Raw genomic sequence first — 23,333 nt, 5'->3', positions numbered from 1 at the left:
ACGCGTTGAAAGCCTTGGGGTGAGGCCCAGTGGGGCTGGGGCGGGGCTGGGGCCCTGGAGGAGCTGACTCTTCCGGGATCTCCCAGCAGACAGGTTCTTCCCGCCCCCCAGGGAAAGAGCACGTGCTTTCACATGGGTCCGGCTAGCTTTCCTAGTCCAAGCACAAGCAGGTCTACACCGAGACGGTTTCCTCTTAGAACAGAGTGTTTGGAGCCAGTGAGCTGCTTCTCCATCTTGTCGTGCCGACCTGCTTTCTCCATTGCCCTGTTTCTGGTCATCCTTATCTTTGCAGGCCATTAGGATCGGAAAACTTGCTTCTTAGAGGAGCCACGCTAAAGAACACTGAGAAAATCTTCGGTAAATGTTTTAATTAGTGAATTATTAATAATAGCTTCTAAAACCAAGGACCCATTAAGCAGTTAAAATCCGTAGATTTAACTACGGATGAAAGCGTACCATGAAAGTGTCTCTTTGTGCTTTGAGGGGCTGTGGATTTATGGCCGCGGTAATTTTGCTCACTAAGAAAACCAGTCGCCGCGTATAACCGCAATCCACAGAGCTGTGACACCTCAGAGTGTTGCTTGCAAATTAAATGCCTGTAGTTTTTGACTCAAACGTAAACATATCTATGAAAGGATTCACACGGTGTAGTTCTGCGAGAAATTTCCTTTAACGGCTGTATTTCTTTGCTAGTATTTCCCACTTCTGGTGGGTTACTTTTTATGTTTTAACTGAAACAACTTATAAATACACAAATGTGTCACGTTGTTGGAAAACTCAATACATTAAAATCTGAACTTAAAAAATAGTGCGGATTGCTCTCTATGCAGGAAAAGAAAAGCATTCCTTTGGTCTAAAGAATCCTGTGTGACTTTTTATGAACAGCTAGCTTGCCTAGAAGAATTTAAAATATGATCCATTATGTCCAGAATTTCGTTTTTATTGTAGCTGCGCATACTTTACGATGTAGAGCAAGACACAGTCGTGGTGTTGTTCTAACATCTGCTCTGTACTTTATAGGTGTTGCTATTTACACGGGCATGGAAACCAAGATGGCGCTGAATTATCAGTCAAAATCCCAGAAGCGATCTGCTGTCGAAAAGTAAGCTGAGTGCCCCATGGTTCAAAACATGTAAAAACCCGTCCGTGGCTTCCCGCTGTTGCAAACCCCCGCAGATGGGGAACCATTTTCCTCTTAGTCTTACTAGCAACTCCTTCATGGAATCTGATGGACAGTCAAGCGGGTTATTTAGACCTTAGATTGACAGTCTTACTTTGTGGGGATGTAAATGGCCACGCAACCTCAGCCACGTCTGCAGGCTCCTGCCCGCACGTGGACACCCGGAGTTCTGGGTCAAGGTCAGTTGTGGGTGCCCAGCATCTCCTCCCACCATTTCATGAAAAAGTGAAAGTTCAGTCACTTTTCTGATACGGGTTCAGTGAGGAAAGCATTAGCAGAGGGAACAGTCTTCTTTTTATTAAATGGTAAAATCCTTCTGATAATAAGTCAAGGACACAGTTGAATTTGTAAGAAAACATGGCCCAGAATGATGTCTTCTTTGCCTCTCGCTAAAGTGTGTCCTTGATTGAAGTGTACAACTGAGTGTCCACATGTTGTGTAATAAAGAGCTCTGGGCTCCTGGGTGATTTGTGGGGAGACCGTTGAGGCATCGTCTGTCTGCTCCTGGCAAGTCGACCTTGAAATGTGATCCTGGGTCTCTGTCCATCTGTGGCTGCATCAGATGTGAACTTGGACAGTTGGTTCTTATTAAAGAAGAATGCTTAGTTTCCAGATGTCTGCATTGACAAATTGGTTTCAGAAATAGATGTTGGAAAATCAAACCTTCTTCATAAGCTCCTAAGATACCGGCCAAGGATTCAGCACTTTTCCTATGCGGAGGGCATTCACTCCCTCCCTCCCCCCCCCTTCCTTCGTGGTGATGATCTCCAAGTTTGGAACTCACTGGCTGATGCACCATGGTAGAAGAAATTGATGTCTGGGTGTTCTTGGAGCTAAGAGTCCTAGGCCGTGCAGAAGCCCTGTGAGCAAGGCTGTGCCCTCCTGCTTATCGGAGTTCCCTGCCCTCAGCACTTCCCCTGGTGGCCCCAGAACACATGCCAGTGCCCACGGAGTGTACTCAGATGTAGACGAGCTCGCGTTTTCACTTTTACCGTGACAGTCGGTCGGGGGGTCCTTTAAAACCTGCTGTTGTGCTGTCCCTGTCTGTTCACAACATGTTCCTGCTGACGTCTGTGAGAAAGGCGACGCACAGCTCAGGATTCCTCGGGGAACGGGAGCTAAGCCACCACCGCTGTCTTGTGTTTCAGATCAATGAATGTATTCCTCATCGTGTACCTCTGCATCCTAATCAGCAAAGCGCTGATTAATACCGTCATGAAGTACGTGTGGCAGAGCGAGCCGTTCCGAGATGAGCCATGGTACAACCAGAAGACAGAGGCAGAAAGACAGAGGAACCTGGTACGGGAAGTGACTCCGCAGGCTGTCGCTATGGAAACGTGGGGAGACCGGATGAGGTCTAGGTCGATGAAATCATTGTAGTAGACGCGCTCGTGGATAGTGAAGGCGTCAGCTGCCTGCCCCCGCCTATATAGACACTGGTTGAGCCTCCTTCTTTGGGTATTGGAATAGTCAAGTCTGAAAAGGTATCGGCTTCCATCCTAGATTCATAAGGACACACCTTCAACACATAAAACTCAGCACGGTGACCTGTATTATAAGAGGGGCTGAGTAGCTGCTTATTAGTGAGATACACGGTCCCTAATTAGGTAATAGATGAATAAAAGGAGCGTCTCAATGGTGGGAAATTACAATAAGAATTGGTTTCATTCTTATGTAGGGGATTATGGCTCTGTTGCTCATATTTATCAAAAATATTTTCCCCCAAAACCAGTGTGTTAATTTGATGAAATGTCCTCTACTTAAAGCAGTACAGTCTTCTGGCTGGGCCTACTGCGTCCACCTGAGCGGTGTGCAAAGCCAGACCTGGATCCACTCAGCTCAGAGCAGGGCCGTGTGCAGATCCCAACCTGGCCCCCACTTTCTTCCTGTGTTCAGTCCGGCCTCCCATGAGACAAATGGCTCAAATAAGGATAAAACTATACAGAAACAGCATTTGTACAGACCCCTAAATTCGGTCGTTTATCAGACTCTCAAGGGAAACTTGCAGTAATCACAGTATACAGCGTCCTGTGGGCTCTCGGCTGGAGACCCACCCCCTGCTCCCCGCCGTCTCTGAGTTTGACTCACAAGTGACCTAATCCCCCCCCCATGCCCCCTACCCTCCAGCAGCGCAGATGTCAGGCAGCTCCTGTCCCGGGCCCGCCACGGCGCTAAAGTCGGGTGCAGGAGACAAAGCCGACAGCCCCCGCTGCCCCAGTGGTCTTTACCTTTGGGTTTGAAGCACTTGGTTTAAAAACAGCACTTGTTAAGCGGTGCCTGACTGACTCTAAGATTTGAGCCGTCGTGATGCTGGTGGGCGGCATGGGGATCACACTGCCTTCTCTTAGTTTCTCAGAGCCTTCACGGACTTCCTGGCCTTCATGGTTCTCTTCAACTACATCATCCCCGTGTCCATGTACGTCACCGTGGAGATGCAGAAGTTCCTCGGCTCCTATTTCATCACCTGGGACGAAGAAATGTTTGACGAGGAAACGGGAGAAGGGCCTCTGGTTAACACCTCGGATTTAAACGAAGAGCTAGGACAGGTCAGGTCTCCTGAATTGTCTTCTCTCACTGGCTGGCCATTGAGCCCCTCTCTTTCATGTCCCCAGGTTTCTAGAAGCTACGTGATTCTTATCACGCAGGCAGATCATCAGGCTGGTCAGATGGGAACGTTTCCATTTCAGCTCATGCACAGAGATATAACCTATACCTAGTGAAAGACGGCGGCAAAGTGGCTTTTTAACTTTACGTGACAGTGCAGGGTGCTTTTGGGTTTACAAGTTATGCAGATTCATCACATTAACTCACTGCCATAAGCTCAGCCGTGGCCTTTCTAAGTGGTGCTGATTCTGGGTTTCAAGGGAGAGCTAGCAGTGAGCCTGCTCACAGGGGCTGCCCTCGGCTCTCCCGTCCCGTCTCCTCGGTCCTCACGGCCCCAGTCATCATTGTCAAGGTGGGCAGAGTGAGACCCGAGTTTCAGTCTCGCGGTGTAAAGAGTTCAGAACCCCTCCACTGAACTCCTGCTCCAGGCTGACGGCTCTTGACCTGTAAAGTGGGCGTAATAACAGGTACCCGCCCTGCAGCGTGTCCCGCGGATGGAACATGCGGGTGGGAGCCCCCGAGCGGGAGCCCAGCAGGATGGGTAGGGCGTGGACTCGCCGGGACCCTCCACCCCCTCCCGGGCCCGCGGGTCTCTGATAGCCGGCGGCGGGGGCTCGGGGGGGGACCCGTGCTCCCCACAGCTCATGAGGTGCCCGCAGGGTCCGGGATCCCCACCTTCCTTCAGTTCATCGAGATCCAGGGTTCAAAACTCCATGTAGTTTTCACACTTGCCACAGTTTTCTGTCGGAGATTTTTGTCCCTTGACTTGTTTGAATTCTGTCACCTTCCAACCCTTAAACGATGCTGCAGGCTTGCACCTCCCAGGCCTTATGGGATAAGCTCATCCCACCCGTACCCTTGGTTTTTGGTCAGATCGGATCCAGGACCAAGCCCCCAACCCCTACCGCGTCTCTGTCTTTCCATGGGACGGAAGGAGAAAAGTGTAGAAAGTCCCCCCTCGGCCCCCGGAGCCAGGCTGTGTCCGGACGCTCGCATGCCCGGAGCTGCGGGCGGGGGCGGCCAGCGTGCTCACCGTCCAGCCGGGGAGGCAGCGCGGTTGGGTGAAGGCCCCGGAAATCGCTTCGTTCAGACGAGGCTGCCTTGGGGGGTCCGAGGGCCCTCGAGGGGCAGCAGCTCCCAGCCGAGCCATGTCCGCAGGTGGAGTACGTGTTCACGGACAAGACGGGCACCCTCACCGAGAACAACATGGAGTTCAAGGAGTGCTGTGTGGAGGGCCACGTGTACGTGCCGCACGCCATCTGCAACGGGCAGGTGCTCCCCGCCGCCGCCGCCATCGACATGATCGACGCCTCCCCGGGCGCCGGCGGGCGGGTAGGTGTCGTGGCCGCGCTCCTGGCCGTGCACCCTGCTGCCACCCGCCCATGGGCGGGTCGTGCGATGGACCAGGGGCACCTCCGGTCCTGGGGTCCAGGACCGATGCCGCCCTCCGGCGACTCGGGGGAGAAGAGCTGTGAGCGTCCCCGGGTGCATCTGGCCGTCACATCAGGGCCGGGGCAGCTTTCGCCACGTGGCCAGGTGGGGAAGCCGTGGGCTGAGAGTAGGGGGCGCTGCAGACCATGAGTGCTCACACACGGACACACACAGACACACACTCACACGCAGACACACACAGACACGGGCACACACGTGCTCACAGACAGACACAGGCACGTGTGCTCACAGACACATGTGCTCACATACACGGGCGCACACACAGACACGGGCACATGTGCTCACAGACACACTCAGACATGGGCTCACACGTGCTCACACACAGACACACAGACACGGGCACACGTGCTCACAGACACACAGACATAGACACATCTGCACACAGACACACAAGGCACACACATACACACATACAGACATGGACACACCTGCACACAGACACAAGGCACACATGCTCACATACACTCCGCGCGCACACACACACACACACACACACACACACACACACACACACTGGTTCCACGGCTCCAGATCTCACCCCCTCCAGGAGGGCCGTGACCCTCGGTGGCGGTTGCCCAGGAGACCGTTCCGGAAGCCTTGGTGGCTGCAGAGGCTGCGTGGAGCCCCAGGGGACTGAGGGGGCCTGAGTCGGCTCCGCTTCAGCGGCTTTCTGAGAGCCGGTGCGCGTGGGCCTCTGGTGGTGCAGAGACGGCCTCTTCACCCCCGAGCCTCGGGGGAGGGCCAGGTGGCCTGTGGCCTTGCGGGGCGTCCCACCTGCCTCAGCTGCCCACGTGGCCCGCGCCAGGCCAGCCCAGCCCTTCTTGGCCCCTCAGTCTCGGTCGCACCCCAAGGCACGGGATGGCTTCCGGGAACCCGGGGATCGCAGGCCCGTCTCTTCCTGTGGCCTTGAACCCCCTGCCTCCCTGAGGTCCGTGTCCGTCTTTGTCTGGACCGTGAGAGAGGAGGGAAGGCAGCCGGACTCGGCTGCCACCGCCAGAGGTGGAGCTAAGACTCCCTGACGCCCAGGGCTGCAGGCCCGGCGTTGCTGCTTACCGTCTTCTGTTCGTTTTCCTTGTTGTGCGCGGATGTGCTGCAGAGCTGTGGGTTTGTGCCGCATCTGCAGGAGCGGGAAGAGCTGTTTTTCCGGGCCATCTGCCTGTGCCACACCATCCAGGTGAAGGACGGCGACGAGGCGGACGGGCCCAGGAAGTCGCCGGACTCAGGAAGGCGCTGCGTGTACATCTCAGCCTCGCCTGACGAGGTGGCTCTGGTCGAAGGCGTTCAGAGGTGCGTCTCTGGTCCCGGGGGCGCGGGGTGTGCGGGGCCTCTCCGCCCCGACCACGGGCTCGTCCTGGAAGCGTCCTGCGTCCGGTGCGTTCTGCTGAGGGGGCGGTCACTGCCTCTGTGCTCGGCTTCCCCCCGATTCCCACAGTGGTGCACGCGGGTCCCTCCTGCTGTCTCAGATGGGTGGTTTTTCCTCCTAACTTCTGCAGTGAATTAGTTAGAGGGCATTCCAAATAGTCACAGGCTTTTAAAGATGCCAGCAGTCTTAGAATCCCTTTATGACAGGTCCTCCTCATCCATCCTAGAGAATTGACGCCCAGAGATATCAAGCAACTTCCCCAAAGTTACACAGCAAGGAAAAGGTGATGCTGGGTGCTGGGGTTCTCTCACTGCTCACTTCCCATGTGTCCTATTGTGCCAACTCTACCTCCTTCGAGATCTTGTTATTGGGAGTTTTCGCTGCCTCATGACATGGGGTTGTAAGCAAACACTTAGAAAAATACTTTTTTCCAGACACGTGGCATAATTTCCGTCAGGGAAATGTTTTTCCATTCTCACAGCTTACGACCCTGCTTTAATACTGAAGGTGCAGGATTTATACTGTACAGCACAGGGAACTAACCCAATATTTTATAGTAACTTGTAATGGAGTATAGTCTGCGAAAAGAACCGAATCACAGTGCTGTACAACTGAAACTACAACAATATTGTAAATCAACTATCTTGCAATTTAACAAGTGCTGAAGGCCACGCTCACCTTCCCCTTTCGCTGCCTTAGTGGATGGGCACCTGGCACCTCTCCTCTAGTTGGAACCATGATTTCCTTGTTGGCTAAACTATGTGTGTTTCTCCCATGCAATTTGAAAGTGACATCAGGTATGTACATTGTGTCACCACAGACCTTTATTCGATGTACGAATTCACACACACGTAGGTGAGAGTTCTTGAATCGAGATTTCTCTCTCCTTGGAAAACGAGTGCTCAGGAATTAAGGCGCTTGCAGTCATAGAGATCACGCTCCAAGCAGCCTCTCCTTCAGCCTGCCAGCTCCTGCCAGGTCAGCGGGACCCTGTCCTCATGGTCCCACGGTGTCTTCCTAATACGATTAGGGCTGCTGCCGTGTTAGTGTATGTCTCCACCTCCACGTCCTGGAAGCTCCTGGAGTCCAGAAGCCAGACCCGTTTGCTCTTTCCCATCCCAGCCTGGGCCCGCTTGGCAGAGCCCTCACACGTGCTGGTGCAGGAGGGGGCGTTACAGATGAAGTGCCCCGTGGCCCGTTGGTTGAACGGGGCTATAGTTTCCTCATCAGTAAAATGGAGCGTCTGCCTGGAGATTGACGGGCTCCCAGAGTCCTTCCAATTCTGACATGGTAACCAACCTCTGAGCAGCCCCCCTGATCAGTAGAGACAGGGACCAATCCTCAGACCTGCTGCCGTTCAACACGCCAGTAAGAAGGCAGCTAATTGTGTGTGGTGCACCAGACAGTCGGGTAAGTTGACATTCCCTGGGCTCTTGGAGAATGTTCTGAGACAGTGCTATAATTTCCCGACTTTACAATGCAGTTTACAGCCCCTGTTTTTCTGGAAGCATTTCTTTTTCAAAAGGAGAGCTTTCCCAAAGTGTAAAATGGAAACATGCTACAAAAGAGGACCATCAGGGTCCACATTAACTCCCAGGTATGTCTTCTCCTCTGCAGATTGGGCTTCACGTACCTGAGGCTGAAGGACAATTACATGGAGCTGCAAAACAGGGGCAATGACATTGAGAGGTGCGAACCCTGCCTGGCTGGGATGGTGGTACAGGATTGTCTTTACAGACCTCTTTCCCTGGAGAAAATACCAAATTCTCTGTACTCCTTCCGTAACTCATTCTCCCTCCTCTCAGTAACCCCAAGAATGTCACCGAAACTCCTGGAGAAGTTGAGTCGGACGGTTAGAGGAGAAGTTGGGTGGTGGTGTGCCCTGAGACAGACTGGGGTTAAGCCACACCTTGTCAGTTTTACTGCAGGAGTTGACAAAGCTGCTAGTACGTTCTGACACCCCCCAAGGCCGAGCGCTGACTCCCCACGAGAGGGCCAACGTAAGCCCTTCCCCCGGGAGTGGCGCTGGAATCCTGTGTTCTCAGAGCAGGTTCCCAGGCCGTGGAGCACGGGGTCCTATAGAAACACTGAGCGGTAGCCTTGGAGGGACCAGATGGACGGGGGATGTTTCACTTTCCGTAGGGACCATCTAGTCTAAAACTGCTGCTCCCAGAGCCAAATGGCATGTTTTGATTTTGACTCAGAGGACGGGGTCATCCATCTCTCCTTGCTAAATAAACATCAGTGGGCAGTTACGGATACGGCACACGTGGTAAAGAATGTAAGATTTGGTGGTGATGGTCTCAAAAGAGCTGGATTTTAAATTTTTGCTCTTAAGAAAAATAAACTCCCAGGTTGCGGAGGTGGTGCGCCCCTCGACTCCAGGACGGCTGCTGGGCCCTAGGCCCGCCGAGGTCAGCTGGGGCTCCTCCCGCAAGCGCTCGGGGCCTCCGGGCGCCATGGGGTCGCCCCTTGGAGGGCAGTGACATTGCTGTCCGGCTTCTGGTTTCCAGCTGGAAAGGCAAGTGAGAGCGCCCCTGAGGCCATAACCGCCGCTTGGCGCTCCCGGACTCCCAGGAGCCAGCTTGTGGGCCGGCGGGGCCGGCGCAGCCTCACAGCCAGCCCGGCTGACGACCCCCGTGCTGTTTCAGGGACCGTGAAGCACGCAGGGGAGGGTCGGTAGTCACCCCGATGTAATGAGACGTGGAGCCGGATGACGGTAACAGCAATTTTTCAATCTCTTTTTCAGGTTTGAATTGCTGGAAATTTTGAGCTTTGACTCAGTAAGAAGGAGAATGAGTGTAATTGTCAAATCTGCTACAGGTAGAAATTTCTTTCCCTTTGGTTTCTTAAATGATACATTGTGACTGTGTTTTACTCTGATGCCTAAATTCTGTAGGAGCTTTAAGGATTTAACTATGTATTCTTTTTTAAAAACATGGATAAACCAACCCTAACTCCTCAACCTCAGGCCCCCTTTGTCCCCAAGCATCTTAGGCTGAGGTTTAGTCACCTTTGGTTTTTCCCGCGAGGGAAAGTCCTGTGACTCATCCCCGGGGCTGTAAACTCCCCTCGGCTTACACATGCCGCAGCCTGTATCCTGGGTCCCCCCCGCAGGCCCCGCCCAGGCGTCTGCGACCACGTCCTTCCCAAGCCCCTGTTGCTTGCAGCCCCTGCCGGGCCCCCTGGGCTCGTGTCCTTGATGGAAACAGGCAGCTCTGCTCCAGCTCTTCTCCGGAGGCCCTGAGCTGCCTCCCGCTTTCCTTCCAGGGCCGCCCCCCAGGGTGCACCGCCCGGGCTTTTCCACCTGGAGGCCCTCTACCTGGTGGGGCTTTTCCACCTGGAGGCCCTCTACCTGGCGGGGGTTTTCCACCTGGAGGCCTTCTACCTGGTCTGGACTTTTCCACTTAGAGGCCCTCTATCGGGTGTAGACTTTTCCACCTGGAGGCCCTCTAACTGGTGTGAACTTTTCCACCTGGAGGCCCTCAACCTGGTCTGGACTTTTCCACCTGGAGGCCCTCTACCTGGCAGGGCTTTTCCACCTGGAGGCCCTCTTACTCATGTGCAGCTCTCCCAGGACGTGTCCACAGCCACCTGTAGGAAGCCTTCCTGGTTTCCTTCTGCCCTTGCGGGGCTGCAGATGTCCTGAATGCAGAACCACACTTTCTCAACAGTGTGCCCAGCACAGCACTGCTGAGTGCTCAGTGAGTGCTGCTGGGTTCAGTTACTAACGTGTTTTCAAGTGGCATCTTACCAAGAGACATGGCATCTTACTCTTTCGTTTCTTAAAACTAGACCGCACTAGGCTATGTTTTTCTCTTTGGAAACTTGCCTGGAGAGAAACCGAGCAAAGCTGCTGCCCTGAACCTAAACAGACTCAGCCTGAAGTGTGACCTGGAGAGCTGTACGTCAGCAGCGTCCTAACACCCAGGTCGAGAGGATTTCATTTCCGCAAAGTGAGGTCCCTTAACAGGGCTGCTTGAGCCTCTTGCGATGGGACCAGAAATGCCTTATTTCGTCTCCCAAGCCGGTTGAGGACATCGGGAGGTCGCTGAAGGCCCGTCTTTCAGCCAGGCCCTGTGAAGTGCGCTCCGCGAGCTGGAGCACTTGGGCGTCTCAGAGCTGGCGCTCGGGTCCACGTGGCCCCCTCGCCTCCGAAACATGCTGTCAGGTGTGACGGCTCCACCACCGAGCCTTGCGCCAGTGGCGCCGTGGACATCAAGTCCTTGTGTAAATGCTGCCCCGAACACGTGGCCACAGGGGCAGCAGGACACGGGAAGCACGCGGCCCATCATGTTTGGAGACGACTCCCCTGGGCTGGTGCTCCCCATGCTGTGCGCTGGCAGCGCCGGGTCCATCCAGGATGAAGGCCTTCACCCGCGCAAGGTCACACCATCAGTCTTTCTCTCTTGTGACTTTCCCCCATACAAACGTGAGTCATGCTTGAGACAGTCCGTGAGCCGGCAGTCACGGCCACAGCCTCGGGAAGCAACGCCTCAGCTGGTCACAGACCATGTTCTGCCCCCTCTGCCCATTCTCCTGACCCGCCCCGGCACAGCGCTGGAACCGAGGTGTGGACCGTGGAATCTTCACAAGCAGCGACACTTCCCATCAAAAGGAGCGTGGCTCAGTCTGGAGCAGGAGCTGGGTCACGTGAAGGACTTACCTCCTCGGCATTCGCGCCGTTAGAAACCCCTTCCTGGAGGGGAGAGGCCGGGCCATCAGAACCCCGCAGGGCAGCAGTGAATTCTCAGAGACGTTGAATATTTAACTAAACAAGTTGTTCTCTAAGTAGTAATACCTCCCCGGAGATGACCCTAAAGGCACTGACTGACAGCCTCGTGGGCAGGACGGAGACCAGAGCCCCTGCAGCCCTGAGCTTCTGAGGATTCTCCCCGAGAAGCCACTGCAGCCGTGGCAGCCACCCAGGTCCCACGGCGCTTGGCGTGGGCCACGGTCACCTCACCTGCGTGTTTGCACTGCTCTGGAGTTCTAGCTTCTTACTCGTTTACAAAACTGGAAAAGCAGGTCTACAGCTGGAGCCCAATACTGTCTGCTCTTGTCCTTTGCAAGTTAAATGTTGCCTTCCACTCCAGATGTTTTCACGTCAGAGGCTCTGCTTGACCAAGTCTTTAGGCTGAACACGTCCCACGTCTACAGCGGGTACAGCGGGATGACAGGTTGAGACAGTAGAAGATTTAAATCATTCACAGGGTGTTACTTGGAGTCATCTGTGAATTTTCTAGAAAAAGAATTACTGTTCAAGAAGGTATCACCACTCAGAATTGTCTGGACCACAAAACTTGTTTTATCCTATATCTGATGCCGTACGTACAGGCATTGCCTAGCAGTCACGGCTGGTGGCGGGCACGTGACCAGGACTCTTGGGTCACAGCCTGAGGGTGTGCAGGCTTCTCCTGGGGATCGGACTCACTCCTCAGATTCCCACTGGGGGCGGCGGCCGTGCTGCCGCTTCTTTCCCAGCTCAGCCCCACGTGTCCCCTCCGCATGCCTGCGACACACACTGCAGACGCCATCCTTCCTGGCCGTAGGCGGGCGTTGCCCTGGGTTTAATTCCAGGACTTCCGTGAGCGTGAACCGGGCCGTGTTTAAGTGTTTCGCTCCGTGTGTTGCAGAAGATGGTTCTTTCTGGGACCCAGGATGGAGCCATGGTGGGCTCGGACGCTGCCCCTGAGTTCACGGGCCCTTGTGCAGATCCCCGTGGGGACCACCGGTTCTGGGCTCTCCAGCCCTCGCCCCAGCACTGTGCCCCCTCCTCCCGGCCCCTCCTGGTGCCCTGGGTTTGGCTTCCGGGTTTCCTTCCCGCGGGCCGGCAGCGTCTTGGGTTTCCAGGGACCCACCCCGGGCTGGGGCTCAGTGTGCGTGATTTCTGTCTGATGACAAGTGCTGAATAGAGCCCGGTCCCAGCGGCAGTGGCCCCTCTCCGGCCCTGCAGCCGCTGTGACAAGCCCCTCGGTGCTTCCCCAGCAGAGAGCCACGTGGTTTGCAGGCCAGAAGATTCCTCGAGAAACAGGAGCCCCGGTGCCAGCGGCCTGTGGGTCAGCGCGGGCGCCCGCAGTTTTGTCCGAGCCGAGAGCTTCCCGACCCGTCTGGAGGGGAAAACCTTTCGCCTCGAGGGGGGAGGAGCGCGCACCCCCAGCGCTGAGACGTGTGACGTGACCGGGCAGTAGGTGTGGGGAGGATCGTTCGGCAGGTGTTTCCCGTCACTCTTGGTCACGCCCGGTGTCCCAGCAGCTCGTTACGCCATTTGGGGTCGGCCACGTCCTCTGCGCCCGTACCCCTCGCTGGTCCCGAGGGCATTCGTCCCTCACTCACATCCTTGCCAGGGAGCAGGCGGAAGGCCGCCCAGGAGCCAGTTTCGCTCCTGGTTCCTGACTTTCCGGAGATTCTGGGCTTGTCGGAATAAAACGAGGCTTTGCGGGGGGGCTCTGTAGCTTTGACGTTTTCCTGATCTTACAGGTTAACTGGTAGTCGACATCTCCATGACAGTCTCCGCACTGGTATCTCTGGTTTTGTTTTTAATAAAAGCGTCATTTGAAAAATAATTTCGTCTTCCCCATAGAGTGATTAAATGAAAATCTTCTTTTCTCGTTTTCTAGGAGAAATTTATCTGTTTTGCAAAGGAGCAGATTCTTCAATATTTCCCCGAGTGATAGAAGGCAAGGTGGACCAGATCCGATCCAGAGTGGAGCGCAACGCAGTGGTGAGATGCGGGCAGCGGCCTCACGCCTCTTCTCCCTCGTGGGGGGCGCGTTCCTGCTGGGTGCCGCGTGCATGTGCCGCGGGAAGCCTGGCCACGTGCCCTTCGGCGGGCACCACCCTCCGCAGCCCTCCGCTGGTGTTGGGGGGTGAGGGCGTCCAGAATGACAAGCACATTGTGATGGTCTTGAAGAAAATAGATCTTTATCCTGAGGACTTCCAGTGATTGGTGCTTAATGCTTTCCCTTGTGACCTGTTTGGTTTTCTTCTCACATTTTGTTCTGAAGCGAGTGCTCAGTCTGTTCTAGGCTCATCCGAGTTCTTACGTCATCAGAGCGTCATTCCATTTTGTGGCTGAATAATATTCCATCGTGTGGATGCGCTACGTGTGCCACACTGTGTTTATCCATCGTCTGTTGGTGGGCAGTTGGGTTGTTTCCACCTTTTGGCCACGGGGAACAATGCTGCTGTGAACATGGGTGCGCTTGTATCGTCTGAGTTCCTTTGATCATGTACCTAGGAGTGGGATGGCTGGGTCACCTGGTAATTCCAATATGTTTCACTTTTTAAGGAAATGCCAGACTATTCCCCAGAGGCTGCACCATTTCACATCCCCACCAGCAGTGCGTGAGGGCTTCAGTTCCTCCACATCCTTGCCAACATTGTTAGTTTCCATTTTTGTTAACTATAGTCACCCTGGTTAGGTATGAAATGGTAGCTCATTATGGTTTTTATTTGCATTTCCCTAATGACTGAAGATGTTGAGCACCTTTTTATGTGCTTATTGACCATTTGTATATCTCCTTTGCAGAAATGCTTATTCAAGTTTTTTGCCCATTTTTTAATCAGGTTCTTTTTCTTGTTGAATTGTAGGAGTTCTTTATATATTCTGAATACTAACACCTTATCAGATGTATGAATTGCAAATATTTTCTCCCAGTCTGTAGGTTGTCTATCACTCTCTCGATAGTATCCTTTGATGCACAAAAGTTTTTCGTTTTAATCAAGTCCAATTTATTTTTTGTTATGGCCTGTGATTTTAGTGTCGTATTTAAGAAACTGTTGTCAAATCCAAGATCATAATTTGGCCCTATGTTTTTTTCTTTTTTCTGAGAGTTTTATAATGTAGCACTTATATTCAGGTCTTTGATCCATTTAGAGTTAATTTTGTGTGTGTGGGACAGGTAAGGGTCCAGCTTCACTCTTTCACATATGGATGGCCGCTTGTGTCAGGACCATTGGTTGAACAAGACTGTTCTTTCCCTGTTGGATGGTCTTGGCATCCTTGTCAAAAATCATTGGGCCACATGTGCAACTGTTCATTTTTGAGCTCTCAGTTCTGTTCCGTTGGTCTATGTCTGTCTTTACGCTAGGACCACACCGTTTTGGTGACTTGTCCCTTTCCGGTGAGTTTTGAAACCAGGAAACATGAGTCCGTCCTCCAGCCTCGTTCTTCTTTTACAAGATTGTGGTCTACTCTCAGTCGCTTGAGATTCCACGTGAATTTTAGGGTGGGTTTTCCCATTCCCACAAGAAATGCCACTGGAGTTTTGATAGGGGTTGTTCTGAACCTGTAGATCACTTTGGGTGGTGTTGTCATCTTGGGATATTAAGTCTTGCAATCTATGAACACAGGATGCCTTTCCATTTACTTAGATCTTCTGTGATTTCCTTCAGCAACATATTGTAGTTTTCAGTCTATGAATCTTTCACCTCCATGGTTTAACTCATTCTTGGGTATTTTATTCCTTTTGATGCTATTGTAAATGGAATTGTTTTCTTAATTTCCTTTTGGGATAGTTCATAGTTAGTGTATAGAAATGCAACTGCTTTTTGTGTGTTGACTTTGTATTCTGCACCTTTACTGAATTTATCTTTTAGTTCCAACAATTTTTTTTTTTCGGTGGTGGTGGAATCCTTAGAGTTTTCTACATATAAGATCCTATCATCTAAGAACAGAAATAACTTTATTTCTTCCTTTCCAACTTGATACCTTTTTTTTTTCCTGCCTGATTGCTCTGGTTAAGACTTCTGGTACCCTGTTGAATAGAAGTGGCAAAGGCAGCCATCCTTGTCTTGTTCCTGATATTAGGGAGAAAGTTTTCAGTCTTGCCCCGTTGAGTATGATGCTAGCTATGAGTTTCATATATGGCTTTTATCAGGTTGAGGAAGTTCCCTTCTATCCTAGTTTACTGAGTGGTTTTATCATGAACAGGTGTTGGGTTTTGTCAGATGCTTTCTTTGCATCTATTGAGATGATCGTGTGAGTTTTTCTCCTTTGTTCTATTTATGTCATACATTACATTGATTGGTTTTCATATGTTGAATCACCCTTGCATCCCTGGGATAAATCCCTCTTGGTCATGTATATAATCCTTCGGACATACTGTTAAGAGTCAGTTTACTGAAATTTTGTTGAGGATTTTTGCATCTATGTTTGTAAGGGATAATGTTCCGTAATTTTCTTTCCTTGTGATGTATTTGTCTGGCTTTGTTTGTATATCAGTATTGTTTTATATACAGTGTCCAGGGTTTTAGTAATACTTCGCAGGAAGAATAGAGGAGAAAGTATTTCTACTCCATGTTTCCACAAGGGGAAGTCCCATAGCTGCTTTTAAAAGCAAGGTTCTATTTATTTCTGAAGTTTCTGCTGACCGTTCACACCAGCTCTAAGTTCTGGGACAGCTCTGAATTACTATCCTCGTAAAACCTCTTTCTTACCGTGCAGTTTTTCTGGCGTGAGAAGGAAGTCATACATCCTGTGCGTTTCACCTCTTAGGAGAAGCCAGAGGATCCGTCCTGTAGTTCAGGTTCATGTCTCTGACCTGTAACTTGATCACCATGGATGCTTCTGATCCAACTTCAACCACTTACTTTTTTTGGCAGAAGTTACCGAGTTATTACTGTGTGCCAAGGAGTCGGGGGTGAAGTAAGACAGTGCCAGCGGCCTGAGAGCTCCCGCCCCACAAAGGAGGAAGGCAGTCAGGAGGGCAGCGAAGTGAGCGGGGAGCGGACCCGGGAAGGATGCAGGGCAACAACATCTCTACGCTTTCACAGCTCAGGGGTGGGGAGGGACCTGCCTTCTCAGAGAGAGGCGAGCGGGCTGCTTGCTTGACTCAGCACCTGGACGGTGGGCGGTCACGGAGCTCAGAGCCTTCCCAGAGTGTCGGACACACAGATGCTGCTTTTGTCCTGCTCCTTCGCGGGGGCTCCCTTCCCGCCCTCAGGCTTCCGAGAGCTCCGGGGACAATAAGAGCTGTTAACCCAACCGTGATCGTGTCCTTCGGCTGCATCTGGAGGTCGGAGAAAATATGAGAGATGTGACGCGTTCCCTGAGAGTTATGGGACGTTAGAATTCATATAGTGGAAAACCTTCTTAAAATCTTAGAAACCAGTGTTCTCCCAGAATTTGGACTGATTACGTAGGAGACTCTGGCTCATTTCAGGGGATCAGTAGAGTTGGGGCTGAAGGAACAAGGGAAGCAGAAGGGGATCATCCAAGGTCGCCAGTGGGGCCATTGTGACGGTTGCTTCATCGTGACCGAAGGAAACGTCCGTTGACAGAGGGAAAGTGCTCCGTGTGGAGCCTTCGAGAGCCCAGCTTCCTGGTGCCCTGCCGGCTGCTGTGCTTGCCCTGTGTGCCCTGACATCCAGAACTAGTCTTAGGTTCTTATTTTACTCTCCTGTGGACCCGATAGGTTTGATCGATAACCGTGTGGTTTTCCTTCTGTGAGACCCAAATAAGATCAAAGTGTTGCACAAACACCCCACGTGAAGCATCACTTTAGAAATATCACTTGATGGGACTTCCCTGGTGGTCCAGCGGTTAAGACTTTGAGCTTCCACTGCAGGGGGCGTGGGTTCAATCCCTGGTCAGGGAACTAAGTTCCCACATGCCACGTGGTGTGGCCAAAGAAAAAAGAAATATCACTTGATATTTACTATAAATTGCAAATTGCTATCCTGAAAAAGGTTAACTCTTCATTTGTCAAAATAAAAGAACAAAGTCTTATCTTTCGACGGCCCTGGTTTATATTTTGTATTCCCACGCTTACTAGTTTGAAAACTTTATAATCTACCATGATTATGTATATTTAAGGCGGATATGCTGGTTGCAGACGACCAGCCCTTTGAGGGTGGGTTGGTTTCTCGTTCTCTGGTTACTCACTCCAGCTGGAGAGGGGTGTCGGGAAAGCTTTGGGAAGTGATATTCAGCAAAGTGACCCTCGAGTTCACGTTAAGTGCTGCTTTGTGTCCTGCAGGAGGGGCTTCGGACCTTGTGCGTTGCCTACAAAAGGCTCATCCAAGAAGAATATGAAGGCGTCTGTGAGCTGCTGCAGGCTGCCAAAGTGGCACTTCAAGATCGGGAAAGGAAGTTAGCAGAAGCCTATGAGCAAATAGAGAAAGACCTTATCCTGCTCGGTGCTACGGCCGTGGAGGATCGGTAAGGGCTCGCTGCGCTTGTTTTCAGAAATAGTCATGTGGCAGTGGGACAGCAGGGGCTACAGGGGCGCTGCGGGAGGAGCCCCACAGCCGGTGTCAGCCGCACCCGGTGAACGCATTCACGCGTCAGGACCGGCCAGGCCGCTTGGTTGCCTAGGGTAATAGCACAGGGGGTCAGGCTGTGCTATTGTGATGTTTGACTTTCCACGAATAAAAGGCCTGAAAGCCACACTTCCCCAGAAGAAACCAGAAATGGTCAGTATTTTCACACCATATTAGGAATAGTCAAGCTACAAGGCTATGTTGTTCAATTATTCTTTAGGATGGAATCAATAACTAATCTGTTCCTAAATTTGTCACTAGTTCTTTCCAAATACGAGTGTAAACATTTTAGATCTTAACATTCTCAGTGTTTTTGTCATCACGCATTGAAGGAATTTAAAATAATGAAGTAGAATATTGCAAAAACTGACAATAATAGCTGGTAAAATTCCTGGGTCCTTGGAGGAACTGGGGAGAAGGGAAGGCTCTTAAGGGCGGAGGGATCCTTGCCTGCAGAGCCGAGGACCCTCACAGGGGTCCTGGGAGCTGATGCACCTGGGGGGAGCTGACACCTCAGGACATTGAGAGTAGATCCCCGGGGATGGGGGGGAGGGGAGGGGTTGGAGTGACGATATTTGATTACAAATTATTTCTTTAAAGTCTCTAGCCAACATCCTTACAGACCACTCTGGGCCTCGGTTTCCTTTTTGCAAAACAGGATGAAATGAGAGATGGTTTTTTCTGTCTCTAGAATAGTACAATTGTATCAGCTCCAGACTTGGCCTGGGAAGTTTACCCCAGAATCTAACCCGAGGCTTCCAGGCAGAAACCAGATCCTTCCCTTTCCTTTCACTCAGCACTGGACAGAAAAACAGTACATCACTGACACACATCTGTCAAAAACTAAGACTCTAAAATCTAGAGAACGCAGCAGGCCCCCAAATGAGGCAGACATGGTTTTGATGCCAGACCTCCGCGGATGGCAAGACAGCCTGACCGAGATCAGGAGGGCCGTTTATCCTCAGACTTGTTCTCTGGCCTCTGCAAGCCTTGGGTTTTCTACACGTGGACCAGGGTCATAACACAGTCCTCGTCCTGCAAGGTTCTGGCAAAGACAAAACGTCGCAGGCGAGTGCTTCCCGCAGCATCTGACGCGCGGCGAGCCTGTGACGCCCCTCAGCCAGTCCCAGAGCCGCGACTGGCGTTGCACGTTCTCCAGGGGAACCTGGGCTCCAATTTGATACGTGGCAAAATTAGAGCAGTTTATGCACAAAGAAAAGGTGGTGAGTGTCACCTCTTTTCCAGGTCCCGTTTTTCCCTGGTTAAGACTTTTTTGGTTGGCGGTTATGATGGGCCTTCTTATAATAGCGTAAAATCCTCTCTGAGTAGCAAGTCCCACCAGGCAGAAAACTGTGTGCTCGGCAACTGTTACTTGCACAAGATGCCATTTTGTTTCTTAATATTTTATCCCTGTGGATTTTGTGGTATTAGGAAGTGTTTTGTTGTAAAAAGTTAATACACAGCTGTAACCAGCTTCAGGTCCTTTACAGTAAATCACGAGCCAGCACCGCGGTGCTTTTTAATTTGGGGGCAAAAAACGGAAACAGTTTAGTAGATCACAAGTCCTTGGAATTCTACACTTCGGTTTGCTGTGTCCACGCTGACGTGTGTGTGTGGTCCCCCGCCCCCCGCCCCCCAGGCTGCAGGAGAAGGCGGCCGACACCATCGAGGCCCTGCAGAAGGCGGGCATCAAGGTGTGGGTGCTCACGGGTGACAAGATGGAGACAGCAGCCGCCGCCTGCTACGCCTGCAAGCTCTTCCGCAGGAATACGCAGCTGCTCGAGGTCACCACCAAGAGGCTGGAGGAGCAGAGTCTGCACGACGTGCTCTTCGAGCTGAGCAAGACCATCCTGCACTGCGGCGCCAGCCTGACCCGCGACAACTTCTCAGGGTAGGCGGGACGTTTGCAGAGGGACGGGCAAGCTCCGTGGGCAGGGCCGTGGCCTCATCTCCCTTGTGCAGATGTGGTCCTGTCCTCTGGCCTCTAACAGCATCCCGTGGTCGGGACCATGACCAGAGCTGTTTCTCTTTAGCAACTGTGACATGCCTTTTTGCATCAGAGCGGGGGGGGGTGGGGGTGGGGTGTGTGTGTGTGTGTGTGTGTGTGTGTGTGTGTGTGTGTATGCTCACTTGCAGACTGCTGGCTGAGGATGCAGAGACTTGATTCATGGATTTACAAAATATCGTGCATGGCGTGATTCCCATCTGCTTCTACGACGCTTGGGGGCTGCATCGTGGATTCCTCAGGGCATCTGCCAGAGCAGGAGGGAGACGTGAATAATGCATGGTCGTTTGTCGATGAAGACAAAACAGTGTATGCCCTACAGTTGTTTTTTCCAAGAATATTCACCAATTTATTCACATTTTATCAATGCTGTCCTTGCTGGTATTAGATGCATGATCTAAGATTAGATTTCATTTGAATCATTTCAAATTTTCATTAACTTAGGTAAAGGAAAGGCAGCTCTCTAATCATATGTGAATTTAAAATTATTCATTTATAAATGGTACAACGATATTTCCCTTTGCCCTATCTGCAGAATTCCTTTTGGGGATTAGAGATACTCCTTGTAATTTTGAAACCCAGCAAAGAGAAATATTACGACCATGTTCTTTCCAAGTCACGTCACCCGGGCAGAGTAGCAAGGAGGTATTAGTTGTAACAATAAAGACTGTGGTTGGCTGAGGTGGCCAGGCAGTTCGGGAATAAAGGCCGGTCTCTTCGATAGCGGGATAAACGCTCTCCTTCTGTTGTCAAGTACCGGAACACGCCCAGGAATCCACAGTTGCAACCGTTGTTTGCTTTGCCTCAGTGAAATGAGAAAGTTTAATTCACACACAATTTTAAAATGTAATCAAAGGCCTTACAGCCACTGATCTAGAGACTGTATCATTATTGACAAAACAAGAAAAACCAGTTTCTTAATCCTTGATCCTGAATGGGTAGCGTCTGTAGATATCCATAGTCTTCTCAGATCTCTGCATTTAGTTGTTGAGTAATTCCTCCGGTTTGTGTGATCTGACAGACTCTCAGCCGACGCGCAGGACTACGGTTTAATTATTGATGGTGCCGCGCTGTCCTTGATAATGAAGCCACGTGAGGACGGGAGCTCCAGCAGCTACCGGGAGCTCTTCCTGGACATCTGCCGGAACTGCAGCGCCGTGCTCTGCTGCCGGATGGCGCCCCTGCAGAAGGCCCAGGTCCGCGCCCGCCAGGAGCCAGCTAGGGACCCCAGGGGGAAGGGGGTTACGTAGTGAGAGCCATTCATGAGCCCTTGCAGCCTCTGGGGTTTTTTTTAAATCTAGCAAAGCACCTCCTTTTAAAAATGGAAGCAAAAATGATAGAAATTGAACCGTGAGACTTACTTTGCTCGCTGTGGTTAGTAAGCGTTGATGGAATCAAATGGATGGCCCTTCCGGGTACAGAGACCAAGGGAGATGTCCGTCCCACCTCTCACGTAAACAGAACTGTATCAGGGAGGTAAAGCCGTCTGTAAGAGTCTGTACGGAAGCCGGGAGGGAGGCAGCTGCAGTCGAGCACCTACTGTGTGCCGATTGCTGAGGCAGGTGCGAACCCACCGACCCTCACGGTAACCCTTGAGGCGAGGGAGGCTGTGCCAATTTTAGGAATGAAGTACCTAAGACACAGAAAATCAGGAGAACCTGCCTGGAGGGATGATTTGGAAAGTGGCGGTCCGAATCGGCTTCCACTCTGTCGGACTCCGAACTCACGTTCTGCCCATTGCACCACACTCTTGTGGAAACACCACCTGACGTGTGTTTTTTTCTTAATTTTTTTTTTTTTTGGCTGCGCTGGGTCTTCGTTGCTGCGTGTGGGCTTTCTCTAGTTGCAGCGAGCGGGGGCTACTCTTCGTTGCAGTGCGCGGCTTCTCATTGTGGTGGCTTCTCGTTGCGGAGCATGGGCTCTAGGCGCGCGGGCTTCAGTAGTTGTGGCTCGAGGGCTCTAGAGCACAGGCTCAGTAGTTGTGGCACATGGGCTCAGTAGTTGTGGCTCTCGAGCTCTGGAGCACGGGCTCAGTAGTTGTGGCGCACGGGCTTAGTTGCTCCGTGGCGCGTGGGATCTTCCTGGACCAGGGCTCAAACCCGTGTCCCCTGCATTGGCAGGTGGATTTTTAACCACTGCACCACCAGAGAAGCCCCCTGTTGTGTGTTATTAAATATTTTTTAAAGCATATGGGATACGAACGTGAGCACGTGTGCCTTTCTGGTGTTGGTAAACCTAAAACAGTCCCAATTCTGTAAACCACATTTTAGATAAGGGAGATCAGTTTCTCTTGAGTTGCTCATGAAGGAAACTGTCAGCTTCTCAGACTGACCTAGTGCTTAAGGTAAAATACTGAACACCGCGTGCAAAGGGGTCATTTTTAGCGTCCTTGCACGCGTGCTACACTGATCTGCCACGTGACAGTGTCACTAAGCATAAAACACCAGCATCGCCCTGGGGTGATTCTCAGTGAAGAGAAGCAGACTCAAGAATTCATGTACATTGTATTTGGGATAAAAATGGTTTTATTCCCGACTGTCCCTCTTAAGTGTGTGACTCTGCGTAAACCTCGTATAGTGATGTCCAGATCAGAACTAAGGGTGTCGTTTGGTCTTCACATGTTACTTGGTATTTCTTTTAGGTTCTTAACTGACTTTTGCAAACTTTTATACCAATTAGTGTCTCAGTCTTGAAACAAGAAGACAATCCACACATTTTTTCCTCATCTTTTCAGTCTTACATCGTGGAACCTTATACTTCGGCACATAAATAGGGAAAAAAGACTGTAAAGACACAGACTAAAAATTTGGAAATTATTCATCGCATTGAGTTGTCAGTTTTGGTTTTGCACACATGACAAATTTGAAAAGTAAATGAACAGCTTATTTTAAAAAATAGATGCTTGAAACCAGATAGCTCGGAATAGCAGTATCTTCTAACGGAGTGCAGCGTTCACATTCCGCCCCCATATATTTAAATCTGTTTCCCCCCACGTTTACATAAGGAGTAGAGCAGCCCCTGCAAATGACTTCCCGGATTTCACTCTCCGTCCTGTTTGCCCACCAGCCTGCTCAGCTTATCTTACTACAGTCATTTCTTAGCTGCTTTTGCTTAAGTGTGTTTCACTTTCGACGTGAAAAAGATTTTATCCTAAGTGGATAAAATAGACTGCATATAGTAAATAATTCACTTTTAGCACATAGTTGTTTCATTTTTCCTTGGCTAACTTTACATCTTTGTCGTTTCTGCCTAGTTAGCGAATGATCTTTACAAAAATACAACAGAGACGATAAAATCTGCACTTACTTCTTTTCCAGATTGTTAAGTTAATCAAATTTTCAAAAGAGCGCCCTATCACTTTAGCGATTGGTGACGGCGCCAATGACGTCAGCATGATCCTAGAGGCCCACGTGGGCATAGGTAAGCCCCTCGGTTCTGCTTCCCTGCGCCTCTTGGTAACCCGG

General features: G+C 51.4%; 1 protein-coding gene across 5 annotated transcripts in view; it reads left to right on the top strand.

Moving 5' to 3' along the window:
* Window positions 1-23,333, top strand: part of ATP11A (ATPase phospholipid transporting 11A) — a 124,753-nt gene that overhangs the window by 81,201 nt on the left and 20,219 nt on the right. For 4 of the 5 annotated variants that reach the window (XR_009005880.1, XM_057532690.1, XM_057532689.1 and 1 more), the window contains exons 9-21: window positions 293-357; window positions 1,021-1,102; window positions 2,329-2,479; window positions 3,529-3,726; window positions 4,943-5,116; window positions 6,360-6,523; window positions 8,217-8,288; window positions 9,349-9,422; window positions 13,220-13,323; window positions 17,582-17,763; window positions 19,504-19,755; window positions 20,891-21,065; window positions 23,187-23,289. Coding sequence is in view for 4 of the 5 variants with exons in the window: in XM_057532690.1 (XP_057388673.1) it covers window positions 293-357; window positions 1,021-1,102; window positions 2,329-2,479; window positions 3,529-3,726; window positions 4,943-5,116; window positions 6,360-6,523; window positions 8,217-8,288; window positions 9,349-9,422; window positions 13,220-13,323; window positions 17,582-17,763; window positions 19,504-19,755; window positions 20,891-21,065; window positions 23,187-23,289 (1,796 nt within the window). In the remaining variant the exon portion in view is untranslated. The remainder of the gene's footprint in view (window positions 1-292; window positions 358-1,020; window positions 1,103-2,328; window positions 2,480-3,528; window positions 3,727-4,942; window positions 5,117-6,359; window positions 6,524-8,216; window positions 8,289-9,348; window positions 9,423-13,219; window positions 13,324-17,581; window positions 17,764-19,503; window positions 19,756-20,890; window positions 21,066-23,186; window positions 23,290-23,333) is intronic. The other variant, XM_057532692.1, reaches the window with a different exon arrangement.

Source organism: Balaenoptera acutorostrata, chromosome 18 (genome assembly GCF_949987535.1).
Source record: "Balaenoptera acutorostrata chromosome 18, mBalAcu1.1, whole genome shotgun sequence".
Classification (NCBI taxonomy): domain Eukaryota; kingdom Metazoa; phylum Chordata; class Mammalia; order Artiodactyla; family Balaenopteridae; genus Balaenoptera; species Balaenoptera acutorostrata.
The sequence above is the reverse complement of the archived record's forward strand: the minus strand, read 5'-3'. Positions and strand labels throughout refer to the sequence as shown.